Source organism: Coptis chinensis, chromosome 4, assembly GCF_015680905.1.
Source record: "Coptis chinensis isolate HL-2020 chromosome 4, ASM1568090v1, whole genome shotgun sequence".
NCBI classification, from domain to species: Eukaryota; Viridiplantae; Streptophyta; class Magnoliopsida; order Ranunculales; family Ranunculaceae; genus Coptis; species Coptis chinensis.
Window position 1 is genome coordinate 96,234,503 of NC_141459.1, and position 25,182 is coordinate 96,259,684.

At 36.9% G+C, this 25,182-nt stretch overlaps 1 protein-coding gene and 1 pseudogene across 1 annotated transcript; both read left to right on the plus strand.

The window, feature by feature from the left end:
• Positions 1–11,485: 11,485 nt before the first annotated feature.
• Positions 11,486–23,293, plus strand: LOC147505928 (serine/threonine protein phosphatase 2A regulatory subunit B''beta-like). The gene is made up of 13 exons (XM_086558319.1): positions 11,486–11,937; positions 13,388–13,632; positions 13,762–13,867; positions 14,462–14,561; positions 16,284–16,389; positions 16,580–16,670; positions 17,668–17,809; positions 18,973–19,120; positions 19,224–19,333; positions 21,516–21,672; positions 21,812–21,937; positions 22,051–22,199; positions 22,726–23,293. The coding sequence occupies exons 3-12, from the start codon at positions 13,855–13,857 to the stop codon at positions 22,189–22,191; spliced, it is 1,134 nt and encodes a 377-aa protein (XP_086414445.1). The 5' UTR covers positions 11,486–11,937; positions 13,388–13,632; positions 13,762–13,854; the 3' UTR covers positions 22,192–22,199; positions 22,726–23,293.
• Positions 11,785–13,594, plus strand: LOC147505929 (putative serine/threonine protein phosphatase 2A regulatory subunit B''delta pseudogene; annotated as a pseudogene).
• Positions 23,294–25,182: the final 1,889 nt, after the last annotated feature.

Genomic DNA, 25,182 nt, shown 5'->3' on the forward strand with positions numbered 1-25,182 from the left:
GAGGAGGCAAAAGAAATTGAACTACATTAGGTTTAGTTTGCTTTTATTCTAGATCCAATGGTTTAAAGATCAAGTTTTGCATCTAACGGTTATAAATAGAAAGCTAATACTAAACCTAATTAAAATTCCGGTTCGGGTCGGTTATCTCAGGTCTCAATTATTTTAAACCGAGGACCGAACTGAGGGAGTCGGTTTTACACTTTTTCAAACCGAACCAAACCGGTTATGTACAAATAACCGACCAAAACCGCTCGGGTTGGGTCGGTTCGGTCGGGTTAATTGGTTTGATCGGTTTTTTGCACACCCCTAGTAATGGCATTTACCTCACCCTGGCTTGGATTACTAGGTCCTGGTGCATTGTTGAGTTCAAAGGCAGTGTTGGGAGGCTTAGGGTTTGGAACTGCTTGGCTAGGGAACACGCCTTTTGACTTTTATCCCGAAGCTAACGGTTTGAAGAGATCGCTTGGATAGAAGCTAGGATTTGATTCTCATTGATTCATATATGTCGGGAAAGTTTCACCCGCTTTATCGGCCGTGGATTGTACCAAAGGAGTAGCAGGAACTAGTTCCACGGTTATTATTCTGGTTGATTTTGGTAGCCATATCCTTGTTACCGAACAAGGTTGCGGTTGTTTTGGTATCCCACATTTCGCGTTATTGGGGAAATTATTTTGCCCTTGCTGAAATTGTGGAGGATTTCCTTGGCGATAGGAATTGTAGTTCATGGTGGTCGTCAGACAGAACGTTGTTGCCACCAAGGAGGAGCTTTGTTGGACGGGGGGTGCCTAAGCTAAATTCGGATGTTGTCGCCAAAGGTGCATTAGGGATGTTGAAAGCACAAACCTCTTCAAGGGTTAGGAGGACACTCGTATACCAAAGGACAATAAGAATCGGGCTTTCGGGACTTAAGCAAAGAGGGCATGGGGAAGCGTTGGGCGGCCATGACCGTTTGGGTTTTGTTCATTTACTTGTACCCGAAAAGAGCATCGACCTTTTGTTTAAGGATTCGATTAGAGTTTTAATTCGGATCGGTTTTGACCTCGAACATAGACGTAACTTTGGTAGGAGTGTCTTTAGAAGATCTAGAAGAATCGTTTTCCCCAATGGGTGCTTCGTGAGGCCCTGCTTTCTCAAGAAAAGTGTATGCTTCCAAGAAATTTGTCCATGAAACAACCGCCGTTCATGATATCTAATGTTTCCTTTTGATGGTCGGAGAGACCATTAAAGAATGAACGGACTAATACAAATGTGTCGAAGTTGATGATGGGGACATTCGAGAAGTAGATCAAGAATCTGCTCCACGCCCAAAAGGATTCCCCGGGGTGTCGGGCGAAAAGAATTGAATCTTTTGAAGCATTTCGTAGTTTTCTTCCGAGTATAAAACTTTATCATGAATGCTTGAACAAGTTTGGCCCACGTGTCAATGGATTGGCGGGGCGCTTGTCCGGGCGAGCCAAACCGGCTTTATCGGTAAGGTGAAGGGAAACAACCTAAGCAAGACTTGTTCGTTTATAACGGCCGGATGGCGAAAAGTGGTGACTACTTGTTGCATCCGGCCGAAGATGATTGTATGTTTTTCATGGTCTAAACCATGGTAAACAGGTAACAAACCCGAAAATGTTTGGCCGAATACCTAAAATCACCTACAATCGCGATCGAGTTTAATGCGAGAAGCGTGTCCTTCCCGTAAAGGCAAAGATAGAAATCCGAAAGGGGTTTCTCGACTGTGAGATTTTCTTCAGCCATAATTAAAGGGGATAATGGAAACGGAGATGTTTGACGAGGTTGATTTACGGAGGAGGAACTATGCCTAGGAGATAACATAAACAGTTGTTTCTTGTATTTTCGACGATGATATGTAAGTTCTAATTCCTTATGTTTACCAGACCGTAGTCTCATGCAAATATGAATTTTAATTTAGTGCTCATAAGGAACGAATAATGACTGGAGTTTTTTTTTTTAGAAGTTAAGAAGGAGGAAGTTGAAGCACGTCTTCCCGAAATGCTTGCTAACTCGAAAGCGGGGAAGCTAGGATAACGGTGAATATTCCAAAGCCCGTGTTACCCGAGAATCGAGGAGGTTGTTCGTGCTAGCACGCTCCTTAATTAGGCAACCTCAATTTTTTTCAAGTTTTCTAGGCAATCATGGAATAGGATGATGATTTATGATGGTGTATTATGCGGGGGTGTTATTAAGATGATTTAGATGAAATTTTTAATTACTATGATTTTTTTAATTTTTAATTTTTTTAATTTTTTTTTTTTTTAATTTACGGATTAGTGTATTATGGAGACTTGATTACTTAAATATGCAATTAAAAACGATAGATGCCAAAATAGAAACTAACTAACATATACTAGTTTACGCAGAAAAGTACCCATGCAAATCTATATTACCTATAATGCAAACTATGTATAAGTTATAATGAGTTAGGGGAATGTCAAGAACTAACTCATGCAATTGAATACTCGCGTATGTGAATTGATGTAACATACACATACAAAAATATTCTAAGCAAGTGGTTTGGTGCTACGATATATCAAAATATATACGAATCATATTAATTGTGTTACGTGAATATGTGATGACGAACCACCTTTACATGCACGAGTTCTCATTCCAACATACAAATATAATGAGGTAAAACAAAGTTATAGCAAATAATATCCTCGACAAAGTTTGAGGAGTTTAAGAGTTTGAAACCCAAGGCCCCGCCGATTCCCTCGTATAGCGATCGACTACTCCCAAGCTTATGCTTACTAGAAAAAACAGGGACCAAAGAGCCCAAAAAGAGTAATCGAAAAGGAAAGTGGCACAGACTGAAAACCGAGTGTTGATACTCCGGGTTAGTTTCGCGTGCTTACTAATTCAATCTCGTCCGAGACTCTTTTGTCCGTTTTAGTACTTCAAATTCCTACCGAGTACTTAGACTGTGCTAATGAAGATAAACAAAACTTGGCTCACGCTATTTGTTAGTAGAAAAAATTACGGTAAAGAGTTAGTATTGTAAATGTAAATGAAAATTAAAAAGATGATGAGGTAAGGAGGGGGTTTTATGGATGTATTCCAGTTATTACGTTATGTCCAGAGTCCTTCGGCGTAAAACGCCATTTGATTTGAAAACGCCGTTTAGGCACGCTTATTGGTTTTCGCATTTATTTTCTTAAGTCCGAGGTCCACAAATTCAAAGTCCGAGGTCCAAAGTCCAAGTCCAACGTCCGTATTGTCGTGACGCGTTTTAGTCAAGTTACCTTACTCACGTGGGATTGGTAGGATAGGTCGAGTAAGGGATCGCCCAAACCTTAGAACACGGATAGGTTCACAACCGAGTTACAACTTTTAGGTGAGTAGGATTTTTAGGTTTCTTTTTAGTTGGTTTTAATTAAAATAACGGTAATGCAAATAATATAAATTACTACGGCGATTATATGTAGGTAAATAAAAGTAGAAAACAGGGAGAGTTAATCATGCTCATGCAAGAATCATTTTTCAACAGTTTTATTACTAAATCACTACATCTCTAGTTCGTCTCGCTTTGGAGACGACGCCGAAAGTATTGATCCCTAGTGCATGCCCACATCTCTAGGTCGATTTCACTAGCATAAGGAGTTTTGATAATACCTCATCTCTCGGTATATTATTTCGCTCCCGCACAGTTCACATCACCGGACGACCGGGAGAGTCATTCGACACCGTAGAGTCGCTCGCGAGACATCTCCGAGCATCAAGATCTAACTTTGTGCGATCTCGGCCATTTTGGGACCGGATGTTAATTCTATGTCTAATTCCTAAGTAGTGATTCTAGAATATTAACGAAATCAATCCGAATTTTTACACGAAAGCAAAGATAACCCTCCCGGGGGATTAGCTCATCATCATAGGAGGAATAATAAAACTTCTTTGTATACATTAAGTAAATAATTGCGGGGACGTAAATTAAACAAGGAAAGAAATAACCATTATTAAGGTAAAATAACTTCATCATTAAGTTTCAAAAACAAAATAGCGGAAGGTAAGTCTTCAAGAAAGAAATTTAAACGTAGCTAAAGCATTAATATGTCAAAGACTTCTAATGAAGGCGAAGCCCTCATATATATAAAGCGGATGTCCGGAGGATCATTAAATTTGGTTTTGGTGTTTTACTCCAATTGAGACATTCAAAACTTTGAATGTCGAGGTTTTGTTTTCACGTGACAAAGTTTTGTTTACTAAAACAAAACTTATTTATCGCTTCGTCGCCATACGCTTTATAATTGTCCTTTTGCTTTATTTCATTTCCATATTGAATGCAGTGCGTGTCTTCTCTCATTCGCAAGGTGGCATCAATTTGAAACCATCATTTGCCACCTGCCTATGCCGACTCATCATGTCTTCGGGCCCGCATAATGTGTCCACTTAGTGTGTCCAAATCGGCGCAAAATTAAATTAAGCTTTTACGACTTTTTGTCCTTCTTAAGCAGAAGCTCGTCGCCCGTCGCTATGGCAGCTTCACTAGCCCACGCCGGCACCTAGATTTATCCGATTTGAGCTTCGGAAGTTTCCTCGCCTCTTTATATATGTGGGCGTCTCCGCTCGTTACCGGTCTTTTGGAAACTTTGAAACTTCGCTCTAGGGCTTTGTTTGGGCTTTACGGGGATTGAGCGGAATTCCAATATTCCCCATTCTTGTACTTGGCGGCTTCACTAGCCAACGCCGGCACCTAGATTTATCCGATCCGAAAGCATCGAAGTTTCCCTTCTTCTTCATATGTGGGCCCGCTCGCGACCGGGTTCGTTCTTTTGGAAACTTCGGCTTTACGGGTCGAGTGGGAAACTCCAAATATTCCCAGATTCCCTACTTTGATGCATGTTTTATCGCTATCTTCATTTTAATTGTAAAACCTTTAAAGTAATGAAAAATATAATTATTACATGATTATTAAACACATAATCACCAAAAATGCTATGTCTCTCGAGGTTTAATATTACAGTTTTGGGTGCTTATCAATTATATCATCGATATAAGCCTCCATTATTATCCCCAGCAGATCGGAAAAAATTATATTGACAAGCTTTTGGTAGGTTGCACTGGCATTTTTCAAACCAAAAGGCATAACAGTGTAGCAGAAAATGCCTTGGTCGGTAATGAAGGTGGTGAACTCTTGATCATCCACATTCAAAGAGATCTGGTAGTACCCTGAAGAAACATCCATGAAAGATAGGTATTGAATCCCGAAGTGGCATCCACCAGTTCGGAAATTTGTGGCAACGGATATGGATGAATCGGACAAGCTTCGTTAAGGTTCATTAAGGTTCAGATGAACTTTACGATGAGTGGGAAGTTACATCAAAGGGACTTCGTGTTAAGTGGGGTGAAATCCATTTTATCCAGAAGATTTAAAATGCATTGCACCCCCGGTCGAGCCTCGTGGAAGATGACACCGCCATTACCTCTTACAAGAGTTAGAGATTTTAGGCAATACACACGCTCGGTCCGATTGAGATTGTCTTTTTCTTTCGCGTGTAACCGTTCTATCTAGGTCGGTAGTTTGTCCGGGATTGTGGTCTTCCCCTAGTTGATTCTGTGACACCTTCCTTCCTTATTGGATCGGACACGCTGGGGCGGCGATTTTCCTCGTCAACGAGGTCGGCCTTCCTTGTCAGGTCAGTCTCATTTGGGATATTGGTATTCCTTATATTTCTTCTGTGACGCCTTCTTTTCCTGCCTGGTTGGACCTGTCTGAGATGGCAGTTTTTCTTAAATCTGTGAGGTCGGCCTTCCCTGTCAGGTCGGTCCAATCTAGGATGAAGGTTTTCCTTATACTTTCTTCCGTGACGCTTTCTTTCCTTATCTGGTCGAACCTGTCTAGGATGGCGATATTTCTAAAATCTGCGAGGTCGGCCTTCCCTGTCAGGTCGGTCCAGTCTGGGATAAAGGTTTTCCTTATACTTTCTTCCATGACGCCTTCTTTCCCTGTCTGGTCGAACCTGTTTAGGATGACGATTTTCCTCAAATCTGCGAGGTCGGCCTTCCCTGTCAGGTCGGTCCAGTCTAGGATGAAGGTTTTCCTTATACTTTCTTCCGTGATGCTTTCTTTCGGAGGCGTTTGTATTGCCGTTTGTGGTAGCGGCGGCAGCGGTGCTGCTGCAGTTGGATGTTGAGAATTGATCCTACCACTAGGAGCAACTCGATTGTTCAACGGTTCTTGCATTGCCCGACTTGAATTTCGAGGGTTGCGATTCCTATTGGCGCGAGGAATATGTTGTTCGCGCGGTCTACGCTTCTTGTGCTTACCATCTTGATTGTTTTACGTGATAATGGATTCAAAAAACCCACAAACGGTGCCAATTATGTTTCGGCAGTAAACTGCTTCAACACAACGAGAGCAATGGTAAAGAACGCACTAAGAAACAGAGGAATTTGATGTTGGGGGAGATGAAACTGAACCAAGATAATGGCTGCCTACGTACCCAAGATCTATTATCTAGGGATCAAGTTTCCACATAGTTCCTTATGAAAAATAGTTTGGTATTTATAGAGGTAGAGTAAAGAGTCCTTGTAGCTTAAATAATCTTGTAGCTTGAGTAATTGTGGTAGAATATAACTCTCAACTGATAATTATCTCTTTGATAAGAAATGAATCTGGACATAAATCAATGTATATTAGTGGCAAGCCATGTGGCTAAGATTCAGCCTTAGACACATGAGTTAATGGGCCTGTACATTGATCCATGGTATTGCAAATTGGGCTTTAGCCCTGTCGATTAAATGAATAAAATAGAGACTCCTACTAATGAACGTTTGCCACGTAGGTGGGGGTTGAAACATGGACTTCATCTCTTAACCTAGCATAACCGTCTGCAGCCCATCCCTGTGGACGAGGCTATAAGTCCTTATCCCAATCCTCTTTCAGTATAGGGTTTAAGCAAACCAAATACTCATACCACCAGTACTGAAAATATTAAATAAAAATGTATATAATTTAAATTATATAATATTTAACTAACAAAATAAAAGCTTCTATCTTAAAAGTTAAATCATATTGAATTACCTGTAGTATCTAAGTAATTCCGTTGCATTGCTTCCCCATCTCATTTGTTTGTACAAACAAATCAAGCCCTGTATATAGATGTGCCATGAAAGCACCTCCCCAGTCAAAATCTTCCAAGCTATCAAGGCCTACCAAAGACGCTAACCAACCAGCCCGAATCCCAGGTTTTTATGTTGCAAAATCCACTTGGCCTAAAAAATATAACAAAAAAATCCTGGTAAACTCATCTTCCTCCTCAGAGTTTGGGTCCAAATATAAAGCGTCAACTTCGTGCTCTAAACAACATTCATAATCTAATTGGTGCATGAATATTTCTCTGATGGGTAGGTTCAAAATGTATCTGCCATTCATATTCCCTGGAACAAGTCAACCTTCAAAATCAAACAACAAAGGCAATAGAGTCTTCAACCTTTCCAAATCATCTTCGATACTTGAATCAAACAAAACTGGCTTCTTCTCGCCCACATTTAAACCCGTTAGCATTGTAAAGTCAAGTGGTGTGATACCAATCTCACCACATGGAAGGTGAAAAGTGTGTGTGGTGTGCCACCATCGTTCCGCCAATGCAAATATCAGTGGACGATCAGTCCGAATGCTCGTACATGATATTAGTGGACCAAATGATGTTCCTAAAATTCGAGCTCTTACGTGCTCTATTTCGTCCTCTCTTTCCACTAGATGACTCCAGAAGTCTTTAATGCTCGGCATTGCGCATCTCCATTTTGTCGAACTCATTTTCTACACGTTGAGACATTTAATCAAACAGTTAATATACGATAAATTCTAAATACGATTTTAAATCAAAATCAATTGAACAACGTTCATAAACTCATACTTACTCCATCAGTGTTAAATAAACACGAAACATGCTTGTCTGGATCGGGAGCCAACGTCGGATGATCAACAATACTCAATCTCCGTAGAAAATTGAAATCATTTTCCGGATACAAGTTCACTCTCATTTTCCCGAGGATTTGAACTCCCCGACCCACGCATAATAGTCTTCTTACGTCTAGCTTGACGACGTTGATCCATTGCAAAAAATAAAAACAAATTTGGTTGAAAAACGAATTTTTATTTGGTGATTGAAGGGATGGGTTTGGGAGTTTATCTCGCCTGTTCTTATGGGGGGAATGGTACTGGAAGCTTGTGATGAGAATTCGCGCGTTTTAAAAAAAATTGTTTCAATAGGGACGGGACAACTTTTGCTATGTAAAAATTTTTAATTCGGCACGGGACAACTTTTCCCGTCCGAAATAAAAAACCAAATTTTCTCAAAAGCGCGCTGGTTCTTCGCTTGTTTTTATAAATTTTGATGTACAAAATATGCTGAGGTGTCACAACGAAAAATATAAATGCGTTGATGATGCTCTTAGAATGGGAGATCATGGGTCATAATAATCCACAAAGAACACAAATACCAAAACAAACTCTATAGATTTGAGGGTTCATGCATGTTCACTCTAAATGAACACTTTCGCAACATACCCCATTTAAAGTAACAATATACAACCCCATTAAAAATGAACACTTTCACAACAAATCATTTAAAGTAACAATACAACCCCAAAATTTCAAAATTTAAATTTAAAAATTGAAAAAAAAAACTCACCATTTTGACCAATACCCTTGATGATACACGTGATATTAGAACACCACGATATGGTCGTTTGCGCTCTCACTTCTTTCCGTGATTTCACTTCTTAAAGTTGGTATTCTTCCACTTGCTTTCCTTTCTTCCAAAACTGGAAGAAAAAAAGAGAAAAGGAATAGACAACAGAGAGTTATTATTATTATTATTTTTTTTATTTTTTTTTTTAATAGAGGATCGGAACATAGATAATTAAGGTGGGAAGAGGGAGAAGAGAAGCCAGAGCGGTGCAACTCAATAAAGGTCGGTATTAATTAATGGTAAACGTATCTCCCCGGCCCGAACAATTGAAATGGTGCGTGTATTTGATTGTCGACTTTAAATTACACAAAAGTCCAAAGGGTAGGTATTCACTCAACTTAAGGGTATAAACGGAAGTAAAAATTGAAATGACGAATTAATCTAGTTTAAAGGCATTAAACATTTTCTTTTAATAATTCATCAAGGGTATTTAGTGGTAGAAAAAAAGTTGGTCTAATTTAAATGGCTAGGTTAATTATGGTGTACTTAAGCAATAGAGATGTGGCTCTAATACAATCTAACATTTCTTGGCATTTACTTGAGGTATTGTTGTTGTAGATGAGAATGCAATAAGTGCAAGGAAGAGGAAACTGGTGAAAAAGAGTTAACCTATATTTTTTATTTTATAAAACATCTTAGAAATCCACTAGTCTTTTGCGACTCCAGTAAGGTCAAAAGAGATATATTAATTAATATAAAATGATAGAAGCCTAATATCACCATAAAAAGTAGGACTAAAACCTAATATCACCATATCACCATATATATATTATTTTATTTTGGAATGTTAGGTTTGTATCCTACTACTTGACGCTTTAAATGACTGCTTAAAGAATGTAAATAGTTTAGAATTTAAATGTTGTTCAATGGGCCGAGTCAAGCCCAAAGCCCTACTAATATACATAGAATGTGAATCGAACCGATAAGATAGGAATTTAGAATTTAAATGTTGTTCGATAAAACTATTGGGCCAATTTTGTGCTTATGGGCATACCCTAATGTCCGACCCGAGTATACAATGCCTGGCCCATGTGAAGCCAAAACTAAGGTTATTTTTTTAGTTTTTCAAATAAGTACTATTAAATTTGTAACTACTAATATACATAGAATGTCAAGAGGCTTGATGGATTAGTGTTGTAGTGCCACATATAAGTCTTGGGTTTGAGTCTTACTTTTACTTTTTGACTTTGACTTTTCATTTACATTTTTTTTTTTTTTTAGAGAAAAAAAAAAAAACACTATTTTTAATAAACCATTTAGTAAACTTTATTTCTTTGTTTTCATTCTCTTTCTTTTCATTTCACATATCTTCTTGACTTAGGAGCTAAAACTCTCCCAAGGGGAGGGTTAATGATGCCTCAATGTGAGGATCATCTACAAATCAAAATGTCTATTTTTCATCCAAATTATTATCGATCAATTGGACCTAGATTAGAACTTGGACCTTCTAAATGTAAATATAATTTGGACGGGACTTGGACATAGGTGAGTCCTGTTCAAGTTCAGCTCGTTGACAACCCTAGTTAAATGTTACTTTTTCACATACAAGACCAAAATACCCCCATACATGCTTGCCACGTGTTTTTAAGTTAATTAAGACTATATCACCACTAGTTGATATGTGAACGTGTTGTTTTATGTCATATATGCATTTTGGAACCCACCAAATTAATTTTGGTTACATGGTCTAGTTTGATTAGCATGAAATTCAACATTTAAATGTTAAACACTGGGTAAGTTCTTTAAGGGTAAGTTCTTTAAATATAACTAGTCTATGCAATGATGCAATTTGTCATCCCAATGAGAAGCAATACACTAATTTACTTAATGTAATTAACGTAGTAGTAAAAATTAGATGTCATTTTAGGGTTCTCTCTAATAATGTAGCATAAAAAAGTAAAATAAGTTGAAAAAAAAATCACTATATAATTTTATTAAAAAAAAGGTGATTATAATAAGTACATGCATCATCAATGAGTTATTGATCTCGACTAAAAAAAGACTCGCCAAAATAAAATAAAAATAAAAATCTATGTTTTCATTAAATTTCATTGAAATAATACAAATATATTGGTGTAGAATTCCACATACAATTATATATATTTCGTGCACAAATAAATTACATAGGAAAAATTGAAGAAAACAACAAAAATGCTAGAAATCACTATATTTGGGTGTGCTATCTTGTATTTAAACAATATCAGTAACTCAATAATGTTGGAAACCAGACCTCTGATATCATCAACAAAAGTTTTACAAACCACGCTAACTAGCTAACCACTTGCCCAATGTTGTTATCTTTAATTCTTAGTATTTTTCACATTTTTCCCCATATAAAATATTTTTTCCGCAAGAAATTACAATTCTTTTCCCTCTTGTAACTTATAACATTAAAAAAAAAAAAAAAAAAAAAAAGCAAATAGAAAACAACAAATCATATATATATATATATATGTTCCCACCCAAAACTTCTCTTGCTAATAAATTTAAAATTTCATTAAATTTTCTTGAGAAAAAAAACTTTTCCACTAGAAAAATATATCAAACTAGGCCCGGCTTTATCCACCCATGTGACCACCATTTTGTGATAATATACTACACCGTACACTCTAATACTAATAGAACGTATAAAAAAAACGTATCACAAGCTCAACCCGCATCGCGATTCTAACTATTCACATTATTAACGGTAGATGAAAACGGTTGCAATATATTACCCATATACCCGGTTACACCATATCAGATATTTTACACCACATTCATGTCTTTGGCAAAAAAAATTCCAATTGTTGTTCATCGTCACAAAAAATTTCCATTTCCTCATTTCCTCATTTGTTCACTTTTGTCCAAGTCTCAAATCTGTCTCTCAACAAAACAAAAAAAGAAACAAAAAAACATACCAAAAACCGAATCCTGATCTCTAAATCTATAAAACCTCGTTTCCAATCACTAGAACAAAGTCTCAGAACATCTGTTTACTGAACAAAGATAAAAAATTTAGGGTTTTTCAAGTGTTTATTGAGATCTAGGGTTTTTTGTTTTACAAGGGAATTGTTTATGAGATAATAGTAAATAAAGAATGATGGATATGGATGAAGTTGGAGGTGTTGTTGTATCACTTGACCCTGAATTGTTGAATTTACCTGAAGTTTCTCCATTAGCATTGAAATCTAATCCTTATATTGCTCAAGACCTTTTTTCTCAATGGCTTTCGTTAAGGGACACCGCTCGATTGGTATATATATATATACTCATTTCCCTTAACTCTTTTAATTGTTTGTTTGTTTGTTTGATTGATTGTGTTAATGGAAAATTCTTATTTGTGTGTGTAGGGGAATAGTAAATTATAGTAAATTAAGTTTGTTTAGTTGTAAGTAGAGTGGAAATGAATTGTGTGGATTAGTAGTATAAGTTTGTCGAATTCCTTTTTTTTAGAAGATTAATTATATGGGCTGGTTTAATTACGCATTTTGTGGTTTAGTGAGTTGTCATTAGTTGAAATTTATTTATTAAGGAAATTAGGTTTTCAAGTAGAACTCTTTATTACGTTTACGTATATTTGGAGAAATAGTTAATCAGTTAGTGAGGTGTCAAAGGGCTTGCTTTGGTAGATGCACATTAAAGATTTTCATCATTCATTGTGTATCCGTGTTTGTTAACTTTGCAGCTATTATTATTTGAGTGCTTCTACTCACTCAATTTGTAAGAAAAGGAAAGTTTGTTATGTAAACTTTTGAGGCAGGTCAATTGTTATTAGCGTAAGCGAACGACTCCAGTTCAGATGTTTGGGAGTTATTTGTAACTATTATGTCAGTAACTATCTTTATTAAGACACTTATCTTGGGGGTGTGGGTGGTGCTTGTCGGAAGCATTTTATCAAGACTCCCTGTTTATTAGATGTCTCTTTTTGTGAAGGTCTTGTTAGCAGAGTTGAAGGTATTATAAAGAAAGTTTATTTGGGATGATTCAGGAGAAAAATCTTAGGTACCATTTGGTGTGACGTAATCACGTGATCACCTCTGTTTGGTAAAGAAGAATGGACATTTGCGTCTTTGTAATATGTTCTTCTTTGATCAAGCATTATTGGGTATTTGTGGAGAGTTGGTGAGGAGCGTTAAGATTTGTGGAATATAGTGATTGAATGCTGTTTCAGGGAGGGCCAGGGTGGGTCGGTTTTAAACACTTATGGCTGCGGGGTGTGTTAAGGTTCTCAAGGTTCTTCCTCTGTTGCTGTGAGAGGGATTCAGTTCACATTGGAACTGCTACTATCTTCTTTTGGGGGTTGGATGGTTAGAGATGGCCCTGTAAGTCTATAACGACCAATTTTGCTTTGTTGTTTGGTCTTTCGGGTTTCAAAGGAAAAAAGATATCATTGACTGCATGGATAGAAAAGAGGCTGGCATATTTTGGAACTTGCATGTTTATGTATGTATATCTGTGCCTGATTGTCTTTACAATTTAGAAATGATGCCCTTGATCTGGACATGAAAAAATACCACTAAAGTACGCATAAAATGACAAGCAAATGCTGTAATGTTTGGGAACTTGAGAGATTTTTCTGAACGGTTTGGGTTGATTTTCATCATTCAAATGTTTTATTACTTCAACCTGTCAAAAAATAAATTTGAAAAATCAGTTGTATTAATACCCAAAGGCCTTAAACTCACCATTTCGTGTGGGTGCAGGTAAAATCCATGATCGATGATGCTAAGGCAGGTGTTCCCTTGAATGTCCCAGGCAGTTCTGGTGGTGCAAATGCTTCTGCAAGCAATTCATTACCGTCTATGTTTCCTGCTGGTAGTGCACCTCCACTTTCACCAAGAAGTTCATCTGGTTCCCCACGTGTTATGAAACGTCAAGGTGCTGGTCCCTCTACTTTAAGTTCCCCCTGAAAGTAGTCAGTGAGCTAGTAAGGGAAGTCATACCCCAGGTACTAACTTGTGATGATCTCTTTCAATACATTCTGTAAAGTCACTCAAGTTTGTTAACATAGAGTTGTAGGTTTTGAAGAATTATGAGTTGTATGTGAACATCTAAATAGCATCTGAATTGCTTGCAGTTCTACTTCCAAAATGGCCGACCGCCACCAAATGAATTGAAAGAGCAGTGTTTGGCTAGAATTGATCAAAGTTTTTTCGGGCATGTGGAAGGAATGCAAGTTCACGGTTAGTTGGTCTTATACTAATTTAATAACAGTATCTGTAGTTGGAGCGTTACTGTGGATATTATTATCTTATTATTGATGTCATCATCGCTCTTCTTCTTATTTTTAACTAGCAAATAACGTTGCCTTTGGCACTCCCCGACCAAAGTAGATGAATTTTGATGTGTGTTTGGTAGTTTGGTTATATATGCTCGTAAAGTGATTTTCCTTGACAAATTATATTGATAAACTTTAGCACCGTTAATCTAAATCCTCGAAAGCAAATCTTATTTCCTATTTTCAAATTCAAACTTAAAGTAGAAAATTGTTTTAAGCCTAGTTTTTGTTATAGTAATCATCATAGTGTCATATCTGTTAGAGTTTCATTCAGTGTTTTGTTTTCTAACAAAAGTTTATTGAACCTTCCATTCTCTTACCTTTATAACATTTAAGTACTTTTCCCCCAATACTGACATATTTTGTTCCATAGAATATTATTGTTTTAAAACTACAGTATTTTCACCTCTTTTTGTCTAGCTCAATGCGCGCAAGTTGAATGATTTTATTTCATTTCTTCGCCTTTATACTGGATATTTACCAAATTGTTGTATGCCAGAATTTAAATCGGTTACAAAGGAGATTTGCAAGCTTCCGTCATTTTTCTCAAGTGCTCTTTTCAGAAAGATTGATGTTGATTCGATAGGAGTGGTCACAAGGTTTGTGCAATTTCCCTTGAGAAATAAATTTTATTAGATAAAGCCTTGAAGGAAGGCTGTTTCTTACAGCCATCATCTAGCATGTAAACAAATGTAGTTTTTTTATTTTTATTATTATAGTTTGTCTGCATCTTCTCGCTACGAAGTCAACTATTACTTCCTTATTATCCTGAAATTGTGTTGCATGGGTACGTGGAATCTTGGCCTAATCATGTCGACTTGTGTCGATGCGGGCACCTACTTGAATTTGACACAGATTTGACTATCACATCCGGAAAAATCATTTTCAGAGTTCTAACTGAGAGATCATTGCTATTTTAAGAAAAAAAGTATAAACTAGTGTAGGTTTTATGCTAGATGCATCTAATTAAACCTCCTATTCACAGATCTTAAGCGTGATAATGTAAGGCAAAACAATGAAATTAAAAAAAAACTTGCCATAGGTTTACAGGTTTGTGTCTCCAAAAGAAGAAGAGAAAGAAAGACAGTGGAGATGAGGTGGTCATGGTGATTATGTGATCATGATAATTTTACCCATGGAGATAGTGTTGTGAGGTGTTAGGGTGTTTTTGTTAAAGTAAAGATGGTGGATGCGAACAGACAGTTTTGTTTGACATAGAAGGGTACTTTAACCGATCATATATGTATATATAAAAGTGTGGTTTGTTCCGTGTGCACATTCCTATTACATATGTGAACCAATATAAAGCACCTGTTTTTTGTCTCATAATATGAAAATAATGGTACAAGGCATCATTTTATTTTGTCCCTATAACTTTGAAATTTGAGACATAACTATCAGATAATAAAAATACCAGGAGTCATCCACCCATGCCATTGAAGATTTGTTGTAATATTTTATATGAGATTGATATATTAGCTGTGTTTCCAAATCTTATTCTTACGGTGTTGGATATTGACACTTGTAGCCATGCAACACAGGATGTGGTATTTTGTAGGTTAATGTGCTTCCACACAGTTTTAGTCCTAAAATTCACAGATACATAGAGAGGCAAAAAGAGATAAATATGTTCATATATGATATTAGGAAAATGTTAGATATGGGATACGAATACCTTCATTATGTCAACAACTTACCAAACAAGGGGAATTATCACTTTTGTGGTTTCTGGATGTTGGACATTTTATTACAGCAATAAGCATAAGTATGTCGTTCTCGTAGCTCAGGAACTAGCTTTAGAAGCATTTGAAGTAGTCATATTAATTAGAGCTTGAGGTAAATTTGGTTTGGGAAATACCCAGGAGACATTGCAATGAGCATTGACTTTTTTGCAGCACTATATTAATCACACTTGGGAGATGTGTGCTTAGTTTACGGTGGAACTTGGAAATTTTACCCACACTAAGGAATTGTTTAGTGAGAAGGATGTTAGTTCAGAGTTTCAGACTTTTCTTGAAAATAAATCACTGTAACATTTTCCATAATTTGGATTATTGTTCAATAAGTGAGATGCGTAGGCTGAAACTACTCCAAATCTGTTTCAGGCTGTAGAACTTCTGTTTCTGCCAAACCACATTGCTCTTGGTCCTTACTGGAGGCCTTTGTGCAGGCAGCAGTACTACTTATCCACTGTTTTAATAAGTTTGATGATCTCTTTTTATGGAGTTGTAGTTAACTGATCAAGCTCTCGATGCTTTTTTTTTTGAAATTTTCGTATGAGAGTGGCAATGCTAACTGTGTTTGTGCCTTCTAATTTGCAGGAACACATTCGTGGATTATTGGGTTAACGGTAACCTGATAACGATGGATGTAGCAACCCAAATATTTAATATTTTGAAGCAACCAGATCAGAAATACCTGACTCAGGTGTGTCCTTGTTCCATCAAAACTTGTGGTGCTTGTTAGTCTGGCATTCCTTTGAACACGATCATCCTAGACCTAGATCATACTGTTGTTCAGTACGAGTTGTTTTTCCTGCAAAAGTTTTGGAGCATTGTTACTTTGTTAATTATACTTCTTAATTGGTTTTTTCTATCACTGTATCCAACATGTGCAGGATGATTTTAAACCCATTCTTCGAGAACTTTTGGCAACTCATCCGGGGTTGGAGTTTTTACAGAGTACACCAGAGTTTCAAGAAAGATACGGTATGCTCCTAATAAATTGTCTCATGATGTACTTGTGAACTGTATTCTTAACAGCATCTGGGATTTTAAAGCTTGGGACTTTTCTCAGAGGGGGTTAATTATATATGTTTTGAGGCAGAGTAAATGCCAATATTACATAAAAGCTCGTACCCTGTTGAAAATATCATTGACAAAGCTCTACGAAATAAGTATCTTCATGGCTCAACTTAATTGTGTTCACACCTTGTAGAAATAATTATAGATGTATATTTATTCCGGATAATTATATGATATTCATTGCTCGAAGCATAAACTACACATATTTTTGTAGCAATCTTCGTTTGCAACATTTCCCTGGACTCCTCTTTAGTGGTAATTTTGTGGTCCACCACTTTGTATTCACCTTTATCTTCTTTTGCTGTTCTTTATGGCTTTCTATTCCCTTTTTCGAAGTATGAGCTACATATGATTCACCGAAGAGAGGGGAATGCATTTTCTAGACAATGGTTGAAATATCAATGACATTCTGAGAGTTCTGGTGTTGAATTTTTGACGTTATCTTAGACATGAGGCAGCCTTCCCATGCTGCCAACTCACGCTCAGCTCGTAGATAATTAACTAGCGACACTTTAAACCTAGGAGCAATCCTACATAAGAAAAGAACCAACATCGCATCCCCGAATGTTAATATCTCAGAATATATTAGTTTCTCGGAATATTTGCTGCTTGAGTTCTTTATGTTGTATACTCTCAGAAAAATTTATAGCTTCATGATGCCTTCTGTTTTGAACTCAGTTGCGTTTTCCTTTTGTTGAGTCCTGTAGTCGATTTCATGTATATGTTGATCTAAGCTCTTTTGGCTTATAATAGTATGCGGCTCTTGAACATTATCATCCATTTCCTACCTTTAGTTGTTTTTCTTATCAGTGTTGTGGTTTTTGCTTCTTGTCTTTCTGAGCAGAATCCGTAATTTTCATTTGGAACACATTGTAATTGAATTTCTGTTGCATTGAAACAGCGGAAACTGTTACATACAGAATATTTTATTATGTAAATAGATCAGGAAATGGACAGCTTACTCTGAGAGAACTGAAACGTGGGAATCTGATTGCTGCAATGCAACATGCAGATGAAGAAGAGGATATTAACAAAGTCTTGAGGTAGGCCCACACAAGCTGCACATTGTTTAAATTGCTTCTACATGTGCTTAAATTATTTGGTGCTAAGGCATGTAGAGTGTGGTTTTCTACTTTTCTATACTATCTTTTCTTTTTCGTATTAAATTAAATGTAGAATGATGTGTCTTATCATTAGTTCAATGGACGGAAATTGGGACTTTACCTACATGATCTGCACAAAGGAGCTTGGGAATTTTGCATTTATAACCAAAGCCGAATAGACATGGTCGCCTTTCTGAGTTTATTATCTGTGTGACTGTGTCAATCTGTCTCTCAAAAAATCCTAGGCACGGGGGCATTCAGTAATCCATTGTCAAACCCTGTGCAATACACATAATCAGTATCTGTTGTGAAGCCTAATATTAATGGGAGACTCACACTAGCATCATCAATACAACATACATATAAAAATTAGCCTGGAAGCAGTATGGATAAGACCGTACGATTTAAATATCAGCATGTCGTCCTTATCATCATATGCTATCAATCATGGATCTAATATGAGGTGATTCCAGTTTACGTAAGTAGAGGCCTAGACTGTAGAGCATATCGCGTTCATAACACAAAAACTATTAGCAAGCAGCTTCCATGTAGGGGCGAACCAAGTGGAGATGAGGCTGTTGCAGAGAAAGAATGGAAGAATATTTGTAGATCTAGGGAGTACTGAGGGATAAGTAGATTGCCTTGATGTATAACAGTCGAGGCAGATTCTTGTGAGTTGAGAGAGAGGTTGATGATTTTAACGAATAACGTCTCGACTTCAAATGCTCAGAAGTGGAGGATTGGGGACAGTATGATTGACTCCATGATCGATCTGTACCGGATAAATGTTGCGAGGAGGGTCTGCTCTTGGTTAATGTGTGTTTGTTTCCTGTTGTCTTGTTGGATTGGGGGGTTATCACTTGCTTTGATTGGCATTTTAAATTTGTTAGTTGTTTGGGTTTTCCTTTTTGCTTTTGTGTGTTTGTCATTGTAAATATTTTGTTGTTTGTGGCGAAGGTGAGAATTGATCCCAGGTTTTGTATTTGAGCCCCTTGTAATCTTACTTTGTACCATTAAGTATTTATGCATAAAGACTATATTGTATTTCTGTAGTGCTTTTGAATAGACCTGGGACTAGATTTGTTTTATAATATCTTGTGTAGGTACTTCTCGTATGAACACTTCTACGTGATATACTGCAAGTTTTGGGAGTTGGATACCGACCATGATTTCTTGATTGATAAGGAGAACCTTATCAGATATGGTAACCATGCTCTTACATACAGGATCGTGGATAGAATTTTTACGCAGGTTTGTTATTATCTACTATTATTGTGTACTAAAACTAAACTGTAAATTTTTATATACTTCAAATTTGTGGTTTTGTTTGTTTATACTTTTTGTTCTATGTTAGATTCCAAGAAAGTTTACAAGCAAGGTTGAAGGGAAGATGGGCTACGAAGACTTTGTTTATTTCATGCTTTCGGAGGAGGATAAATCTTCTGAACCTAGTCTGGAATATTGGTAATTTTATACTTTGTATCTTTATAAATTTAAGGATATTGTAGTTGATTCCGCCCATTGATATTCACCTGAGGTGTTAATCTTTCTTAATCATTGTACTTGCAGTATGGTCATGATAATTGGTGCGTAAATGTTAGATTGTCATTTATTTGTGCATGTTACATTCTGGATGTACTGACAAACATTATACTGATGAGGAAATTAAAAAAATACTTAAGAGTGCCTATATTTTTGTTTTACGCATGACAAGTAATTTCTGGGTAGAGCATGTGGCTTTGGCTGTTAGACATACTGATAATGACAAAACATTGACACGAAAGAAGTAAAGATGAGTGGATATTGTTGTGCAAGAAAATACACTCTGTATGGTTCACTATAGTGGTCAAGTGATTGTGAAGAGCCTTTCAAGAAAAGCAAAAATAATATTAGGAGATACAATACAATTTACTTTTTCAAGGCTAAGGTCCAAGAAATTGGAAGAGGAGAGCTTGAGCTTGAGCTTGTCAAGGACCAAAGGCTCCTGTACTGTTGCCCAAGGTTGTCAGGGAGGAGGCGACTATGCTTCCGAACTGGCGCCTTTGGTGGCACCAAGGGAAGCACCTTTGACAGCAAGCCTCAATAATACTTACTAGAACTGCCTGTGCGGGGTTGGTGCCTTTGACAGCATTTGGGGGAAACAGCTTGAAGATCATCAAATTATTTTCTTATACAATATTGTGCACAAGAGCACCCTTCAGTCAACTCTTCCTCTCCTTAGTGTAAACAATACCCCAAGTCCCCAGCCCCCAAATATAATATGAACTTCTGTAATAAGCATCAAATCACATCCATTTTTTAATAGAACTTAATTATCTTATGCCATAAGACGGGAGTTGACTTTTTGTTGGTGATATCTTGCTACAAAATATGCCCCAGCCAAATCATGCCAACTATTGAAGCAAAATGATTGTTATCTGGGATACGTTAAGTTTATCCAAGACTTGGATACATTATGTTGTTGTAAAAAGCAAAGTATACATCTGATATGGGACCATTTGGAGATATCCTGGTACCTTGGGTTGAAAGTATTAGTATCAGTTTGCTATTTTTAGTACATCTTTTATTTTTTTGCCCACATGGATTCAGTTTTGTTGTGGTCTATATATATGAAGCTATGAATTGAAGAAATTAAATTGAGGTGGTTTAAACGTATTTGAACCTTCTCTTCTTTAATGGGATTTTGTGTGTTAAAAGGAATAAAAACCTGCAATAAGGGATTTAATAGGTACTTTTTGAATCAGATGAAATGAAGAGAACCAAAGGTGTAGTATGTCAGGATGAGCAAGTATAATCAGGATGAGCAATTTCCTGAGATTAAAGTTATAGCTTTCTCTATAAGTCTATATTTAAAATACGCAAGTGATATCAAAAAGTATCGCTGAGTTAAAAATTGTCGGGGGTGGATGGAGAAAGCTTCAAGGCTTATTAAATTTGCACTTGTGGATCTTCTCTTGAAAATCTTGAATGACCTATAATATTTGATTCTGTGATGTCATTAGGGGATGAAAACATTGTTGATTAACTATGTCGCTTTGGGGTGATAAAATCCCAGTTTTGTTGTGTTCGCATGAGCTTGAACAGAGAATGTTGGACACTTGTTCTCTACTCCTCTATACAATATACACTTTTCTTTACAGTAATATAATACAATCCTACTTAGCAAAAAAAAAAAAAATGGCCTCATTTTCATCCAGTAACTTGTGTTTTCAATTTTTAACTTCACCTCGAGCTCCGTGAGTTTCCTCCTCTGTATAAAAGTCTAAATCTTAGGCTGCCTTCAGATTTCGTTTTGTTCTACCCTTCAACCGTATCTTCAAGTGAGCTTCCAAAGTGTCTTGACCTCTCGTGTTTCCTGAATTCCTGTTTTTATATATATATTATAAAATTGTTTTCTATTAACACATCCTGAAGGTTTCTCTGTTATTCTTTACCTTGATTTTTCTTTCTTTAAGTAGGAAAAAAAAAATTATTTGCCCTCCTTTTTATAGTGATGTAGTTTTGAAAGAGATGGAGATTTCTATTTTGGATTTAGTGACATCTCATAGATTATGGTGGAATAATTGGTATATAGTCCTGCAAATATCTTTTAACATATATTAAGCTGCAATGGATTTTTAATGAACATGGTATTTGTATATTGCAGGTTCAGGTGTATTGATTTGGACGGAAATGGAGTGCTTACACCCAATGAGATGCAATTTTTCTACGAGGAGCAGTTGCATCGTATGGAATGCATGGCTCAAGAACCTGTGCTTTTTGAGGATATTTTATGTCAGATGGTTGATATGATTGGACCTGAGGTTATCCTTCACCATTGTAGTATTATTTGTCCGTCTCACTTTCTGTTTTCTACGTATATATGATATCACCGTGTTAATACTTAATTTTGGTTCTACGTATATATGATATCTCCGTGTTAATACTTAATTTTGGTTGCAGAAAGAACATTTTCTTACACTACGCGACTTGAAAGGCTGCAAACTTTCAGGAAATGTTTTTAATATCCTATTTAATCTCAACAAGTTCATGGCTTTTGAAACACGTGATCCATTTCTCATACGCCAGGTATGTGGAATGCTATGCCTATGTTTTTAGCCTGTCTCATCTACTACTAGCAGGGGTGTGCTAGATTATCATTGTGGAAGTTGACATTCTCGCTGGTACTGCGTTGTGAGCAGGAACGCGAGGATCCAAGTTTAACGGAGTGGGATCGATTTGCACATAGGGAATATATTAGGCTTTCAATGGAAGAAGATGGCGAAGATGCCTCTAATGGAAGTGCAGAAGTTTGGGATGAAACACTTGAAGCCCCCTTTTGAATAGAGAGGTAATTTTTCTAAGTACATCTGCAGTTCTATTGGAAATTTGTAGAGCATAAAAGGTTTGACAGGCATCTAGTGAACACTTTATGGAGATTGTTATGTAATGAATGCTGTTAAGACACATTATTTGAAATTGGAAAGGAGATCAGTATACTGTATCTTGATTTTTCCTCAAAAGTTGAAAAGTGCATCCCCAGTGGAATATAGGTGATTGGCCAGCTGACCGGGAGCTACTGTGCGCCACCTCAGAATCATTTTGAAATTTGTCCAATATTTACTTCTAAAATTAGGTAGTGGGTCATTACTTATTAGAGGTTCTATTTTGTTATAAACTGTTCAACCTATCACTGTCATATTTGCACTAGTATGATATGATGTCAGTGATAGGAGTGATACCAAATACATGCTTTTCTATATTAACCTGTTTTCTAGCAGTTCTATGGCAATCACAGTTGCATTTGTTCTGATGGTAATTTATTGTCTTCTGAGTTTTAATTCCAGAAAGTCTCTTCTGTTTCTTATCCTACACAGGTACATACATGGCTCTTAATCAAGAAAGACATTGCATGGAAATATTCATTTGAACTTGAAAACAGCATTGAACCTCGGAGTCGGTGATAGATTCGGAGGTTGTTCCCATGATTGTATTCTCAGATGTGCACATTTTCTGGTGGCGATAATATTGCTCTTGTGCAAGTGAGTGGCACTGAACAGTCTAGTGAAAGCATTTTTATTTGAAAATGCTCGACGCATAGCTGGAGGAAGTCCCGTGGCTGACCAGTAATTAATCATTGTCAAGGTAACTAATAGTTTTAGAACGTCATTATCAATTTTTGTTGCAAGGGAATGTGTTTCTTCACTGTTTATTGTTCTTTTTCCCTTGGTATGGGAGTTCGGGTGGGCACATTTTGTCTCTTAGTTTTACTGCACATTGTTTTAGAGTGGCTCGGATAGTATGTCTTTGGGTCTGTTGCTTTCTCTGCACAGGTTACTTGGTTTTCTCTTTATATTGTTTGTGATTAGAAGGGAATCAATTGTATGTCCATCTCATTTTAGAATGACAATTGTTATTTTGCTACAATACAAATGTTTTCAACTAGTGCTTTGAATGTCGTCAGTGCTTCGTCTCAGCAGAGCTGCTTGTTTCAAAAAAATAATAACCGAACTGCTAGGTAAAAGTAGAAACTTAGAAGATAACGGTGAAGTGATACATTTAAGTACCTTTTGGTTTGATGCAACAATGTCATGGAAATATAATTGTTTTTAAGTGATTTTCCCATGGTGTTGAGCTTATTGGAGGAGCTGGATTTGTTAGTCCTCCAAGGGCGGGGCAGTGCATTTCATTACCGTATGGAAATGGTTGATTTTGATCAGTGAAATATCTGGAAATCATGCTTGTAAAGTCTTGTTGATTATCATCACTTCACACTGTTTAATTTCGGGTATATTGTTTTGAATATGCTCGTTAATGTTTTGCTCATTGGCTTCTCAGTTTCTCGTACCATGGACCTGCTAACTCAAATATGCGTCAGGCGTCTAGCTTGTATGCACGAATAAACATTAACAGTAGTGTTTGTCCAATGCTTCGAGGTCCATGGGTATAGAGAATAGGCCAACTTAATGAAATGTGAAAATTAATAGATTGGGTTTTATTGCGAAAGATTATCTCTGTTTTGAGCATAGCTATCTTTCTGTCCCAGCCAAAGCAGCCTAGCACCTCCGACCCTCCGTTAGTAGCTAACGTTCAGATTCATTTTCGTATATCAGCTAATATCTTCCAACATTACTGCTTACTTTCAAGTTATCTTTCCTCGCTGCAATCACAGTGAATGGCATCAGATCATCAATGCAAAATATGTCTTTTCAGTGAGAAGGCATGTAACCAAAATTCCTGCACCCGACATCATTCATACGTGTATCTGCTCACTAACTCACCTGCCCAGTCCTTTGTCAATTGTCATAACACAGTGCAGCCATAACATATGACCATTTTTAGTTGCCACTTGCTAGATCAGAAGTGTGCGTGTTGGTGGTGGTGGTGCCCGTTGCAAGATCAACGACTAAGTTTGTTCTCTTGTTACAAAGCTTTCTCCTCTCTACAATTCTTCTTCACTCTTTTCCTCGTACGATCACTACCCAAGCCTTTCTCCTAGGTCTCTGTTATTCTTGTTGAAAAACTGCTTTATCACTATAAAAACCATATACGTAATATAGGGTTAATGGTGAAATTTTTGTTCCTTCAACTTGTGATTAATTCGAAACTTTTGTTACTAACTGCTGATGGTGTGCTGAGCACCTCCCCTACCTCTAAGAGATTTTGTGAAGGATTGAAGCATCCACAAAAGTCATTTGCTTCTCTGTGGACTTCAGGGTACTCAGGGTTTGAGAACTTAAGGTGTAGAGACTCGCTGATCCCAAATAGAAAGCATAGAATACCTCTTTATTCGTCTGGTGCCTGGTATCATCTCAAGTTTGGCTTTCCGTCTTTGCTTTTCCAGGTTCACATTTTGTCTCTGTTTGTGAATTCCTCAAAATTCTCAAAGCATGTCGTCTGCTGTGGTACTACACTAATTTTCCTGACGATGGAGAATTTGCATTCTCTTCGTAATCTGAGTGGTTGTTCTCTTACTAATATGATGCCACACGACTGTTCATATATATAGCAGTAGCAGTCATTTTTATGGACATATTTTTGGAGTAGTTGACCTGTTTGTTGTCCACAAGACCTGGAAATCCTTCTAGCACGACTACACGAGGGAGTGTTCTCTTTCCTAATGTGGTATGTGTTAATCTGTTGCATTGAGTACCTCCCTCAATGTGCCTCTGTTAGCCTGTTTTACTGCTTGAAACATATTTTCTAGTCCTCTACTACTATGAACCACGACTTACATACAGTAAAATAAAGAAGAAAACAAAACATAACTAAGGAGGAATAGAAGTGAAGAAACAAAATAGATTAATTATCATCACTAGCTGTTCAAGCGTCCA

Bases quoted from the DNA above. Each gene is read 5' to 3' on its own strand.
- LOC147505928 (XM_086558319.1), top strand. The intron at 19,121-19,223 runs GTTTGTTATTAT...GTTCTATGTTAG, and splicing joins TGGATAGAATTTTTACGCAG to ATTCCAAGAAAGTTTACAAG. The intron at 21,673-21,811 runs GTTATCCTTCAC...TTTTGGTTGCAG, and splicing joins TTGATATGATTGGACCTGAG to AAAGAACATTTTCTTACACT.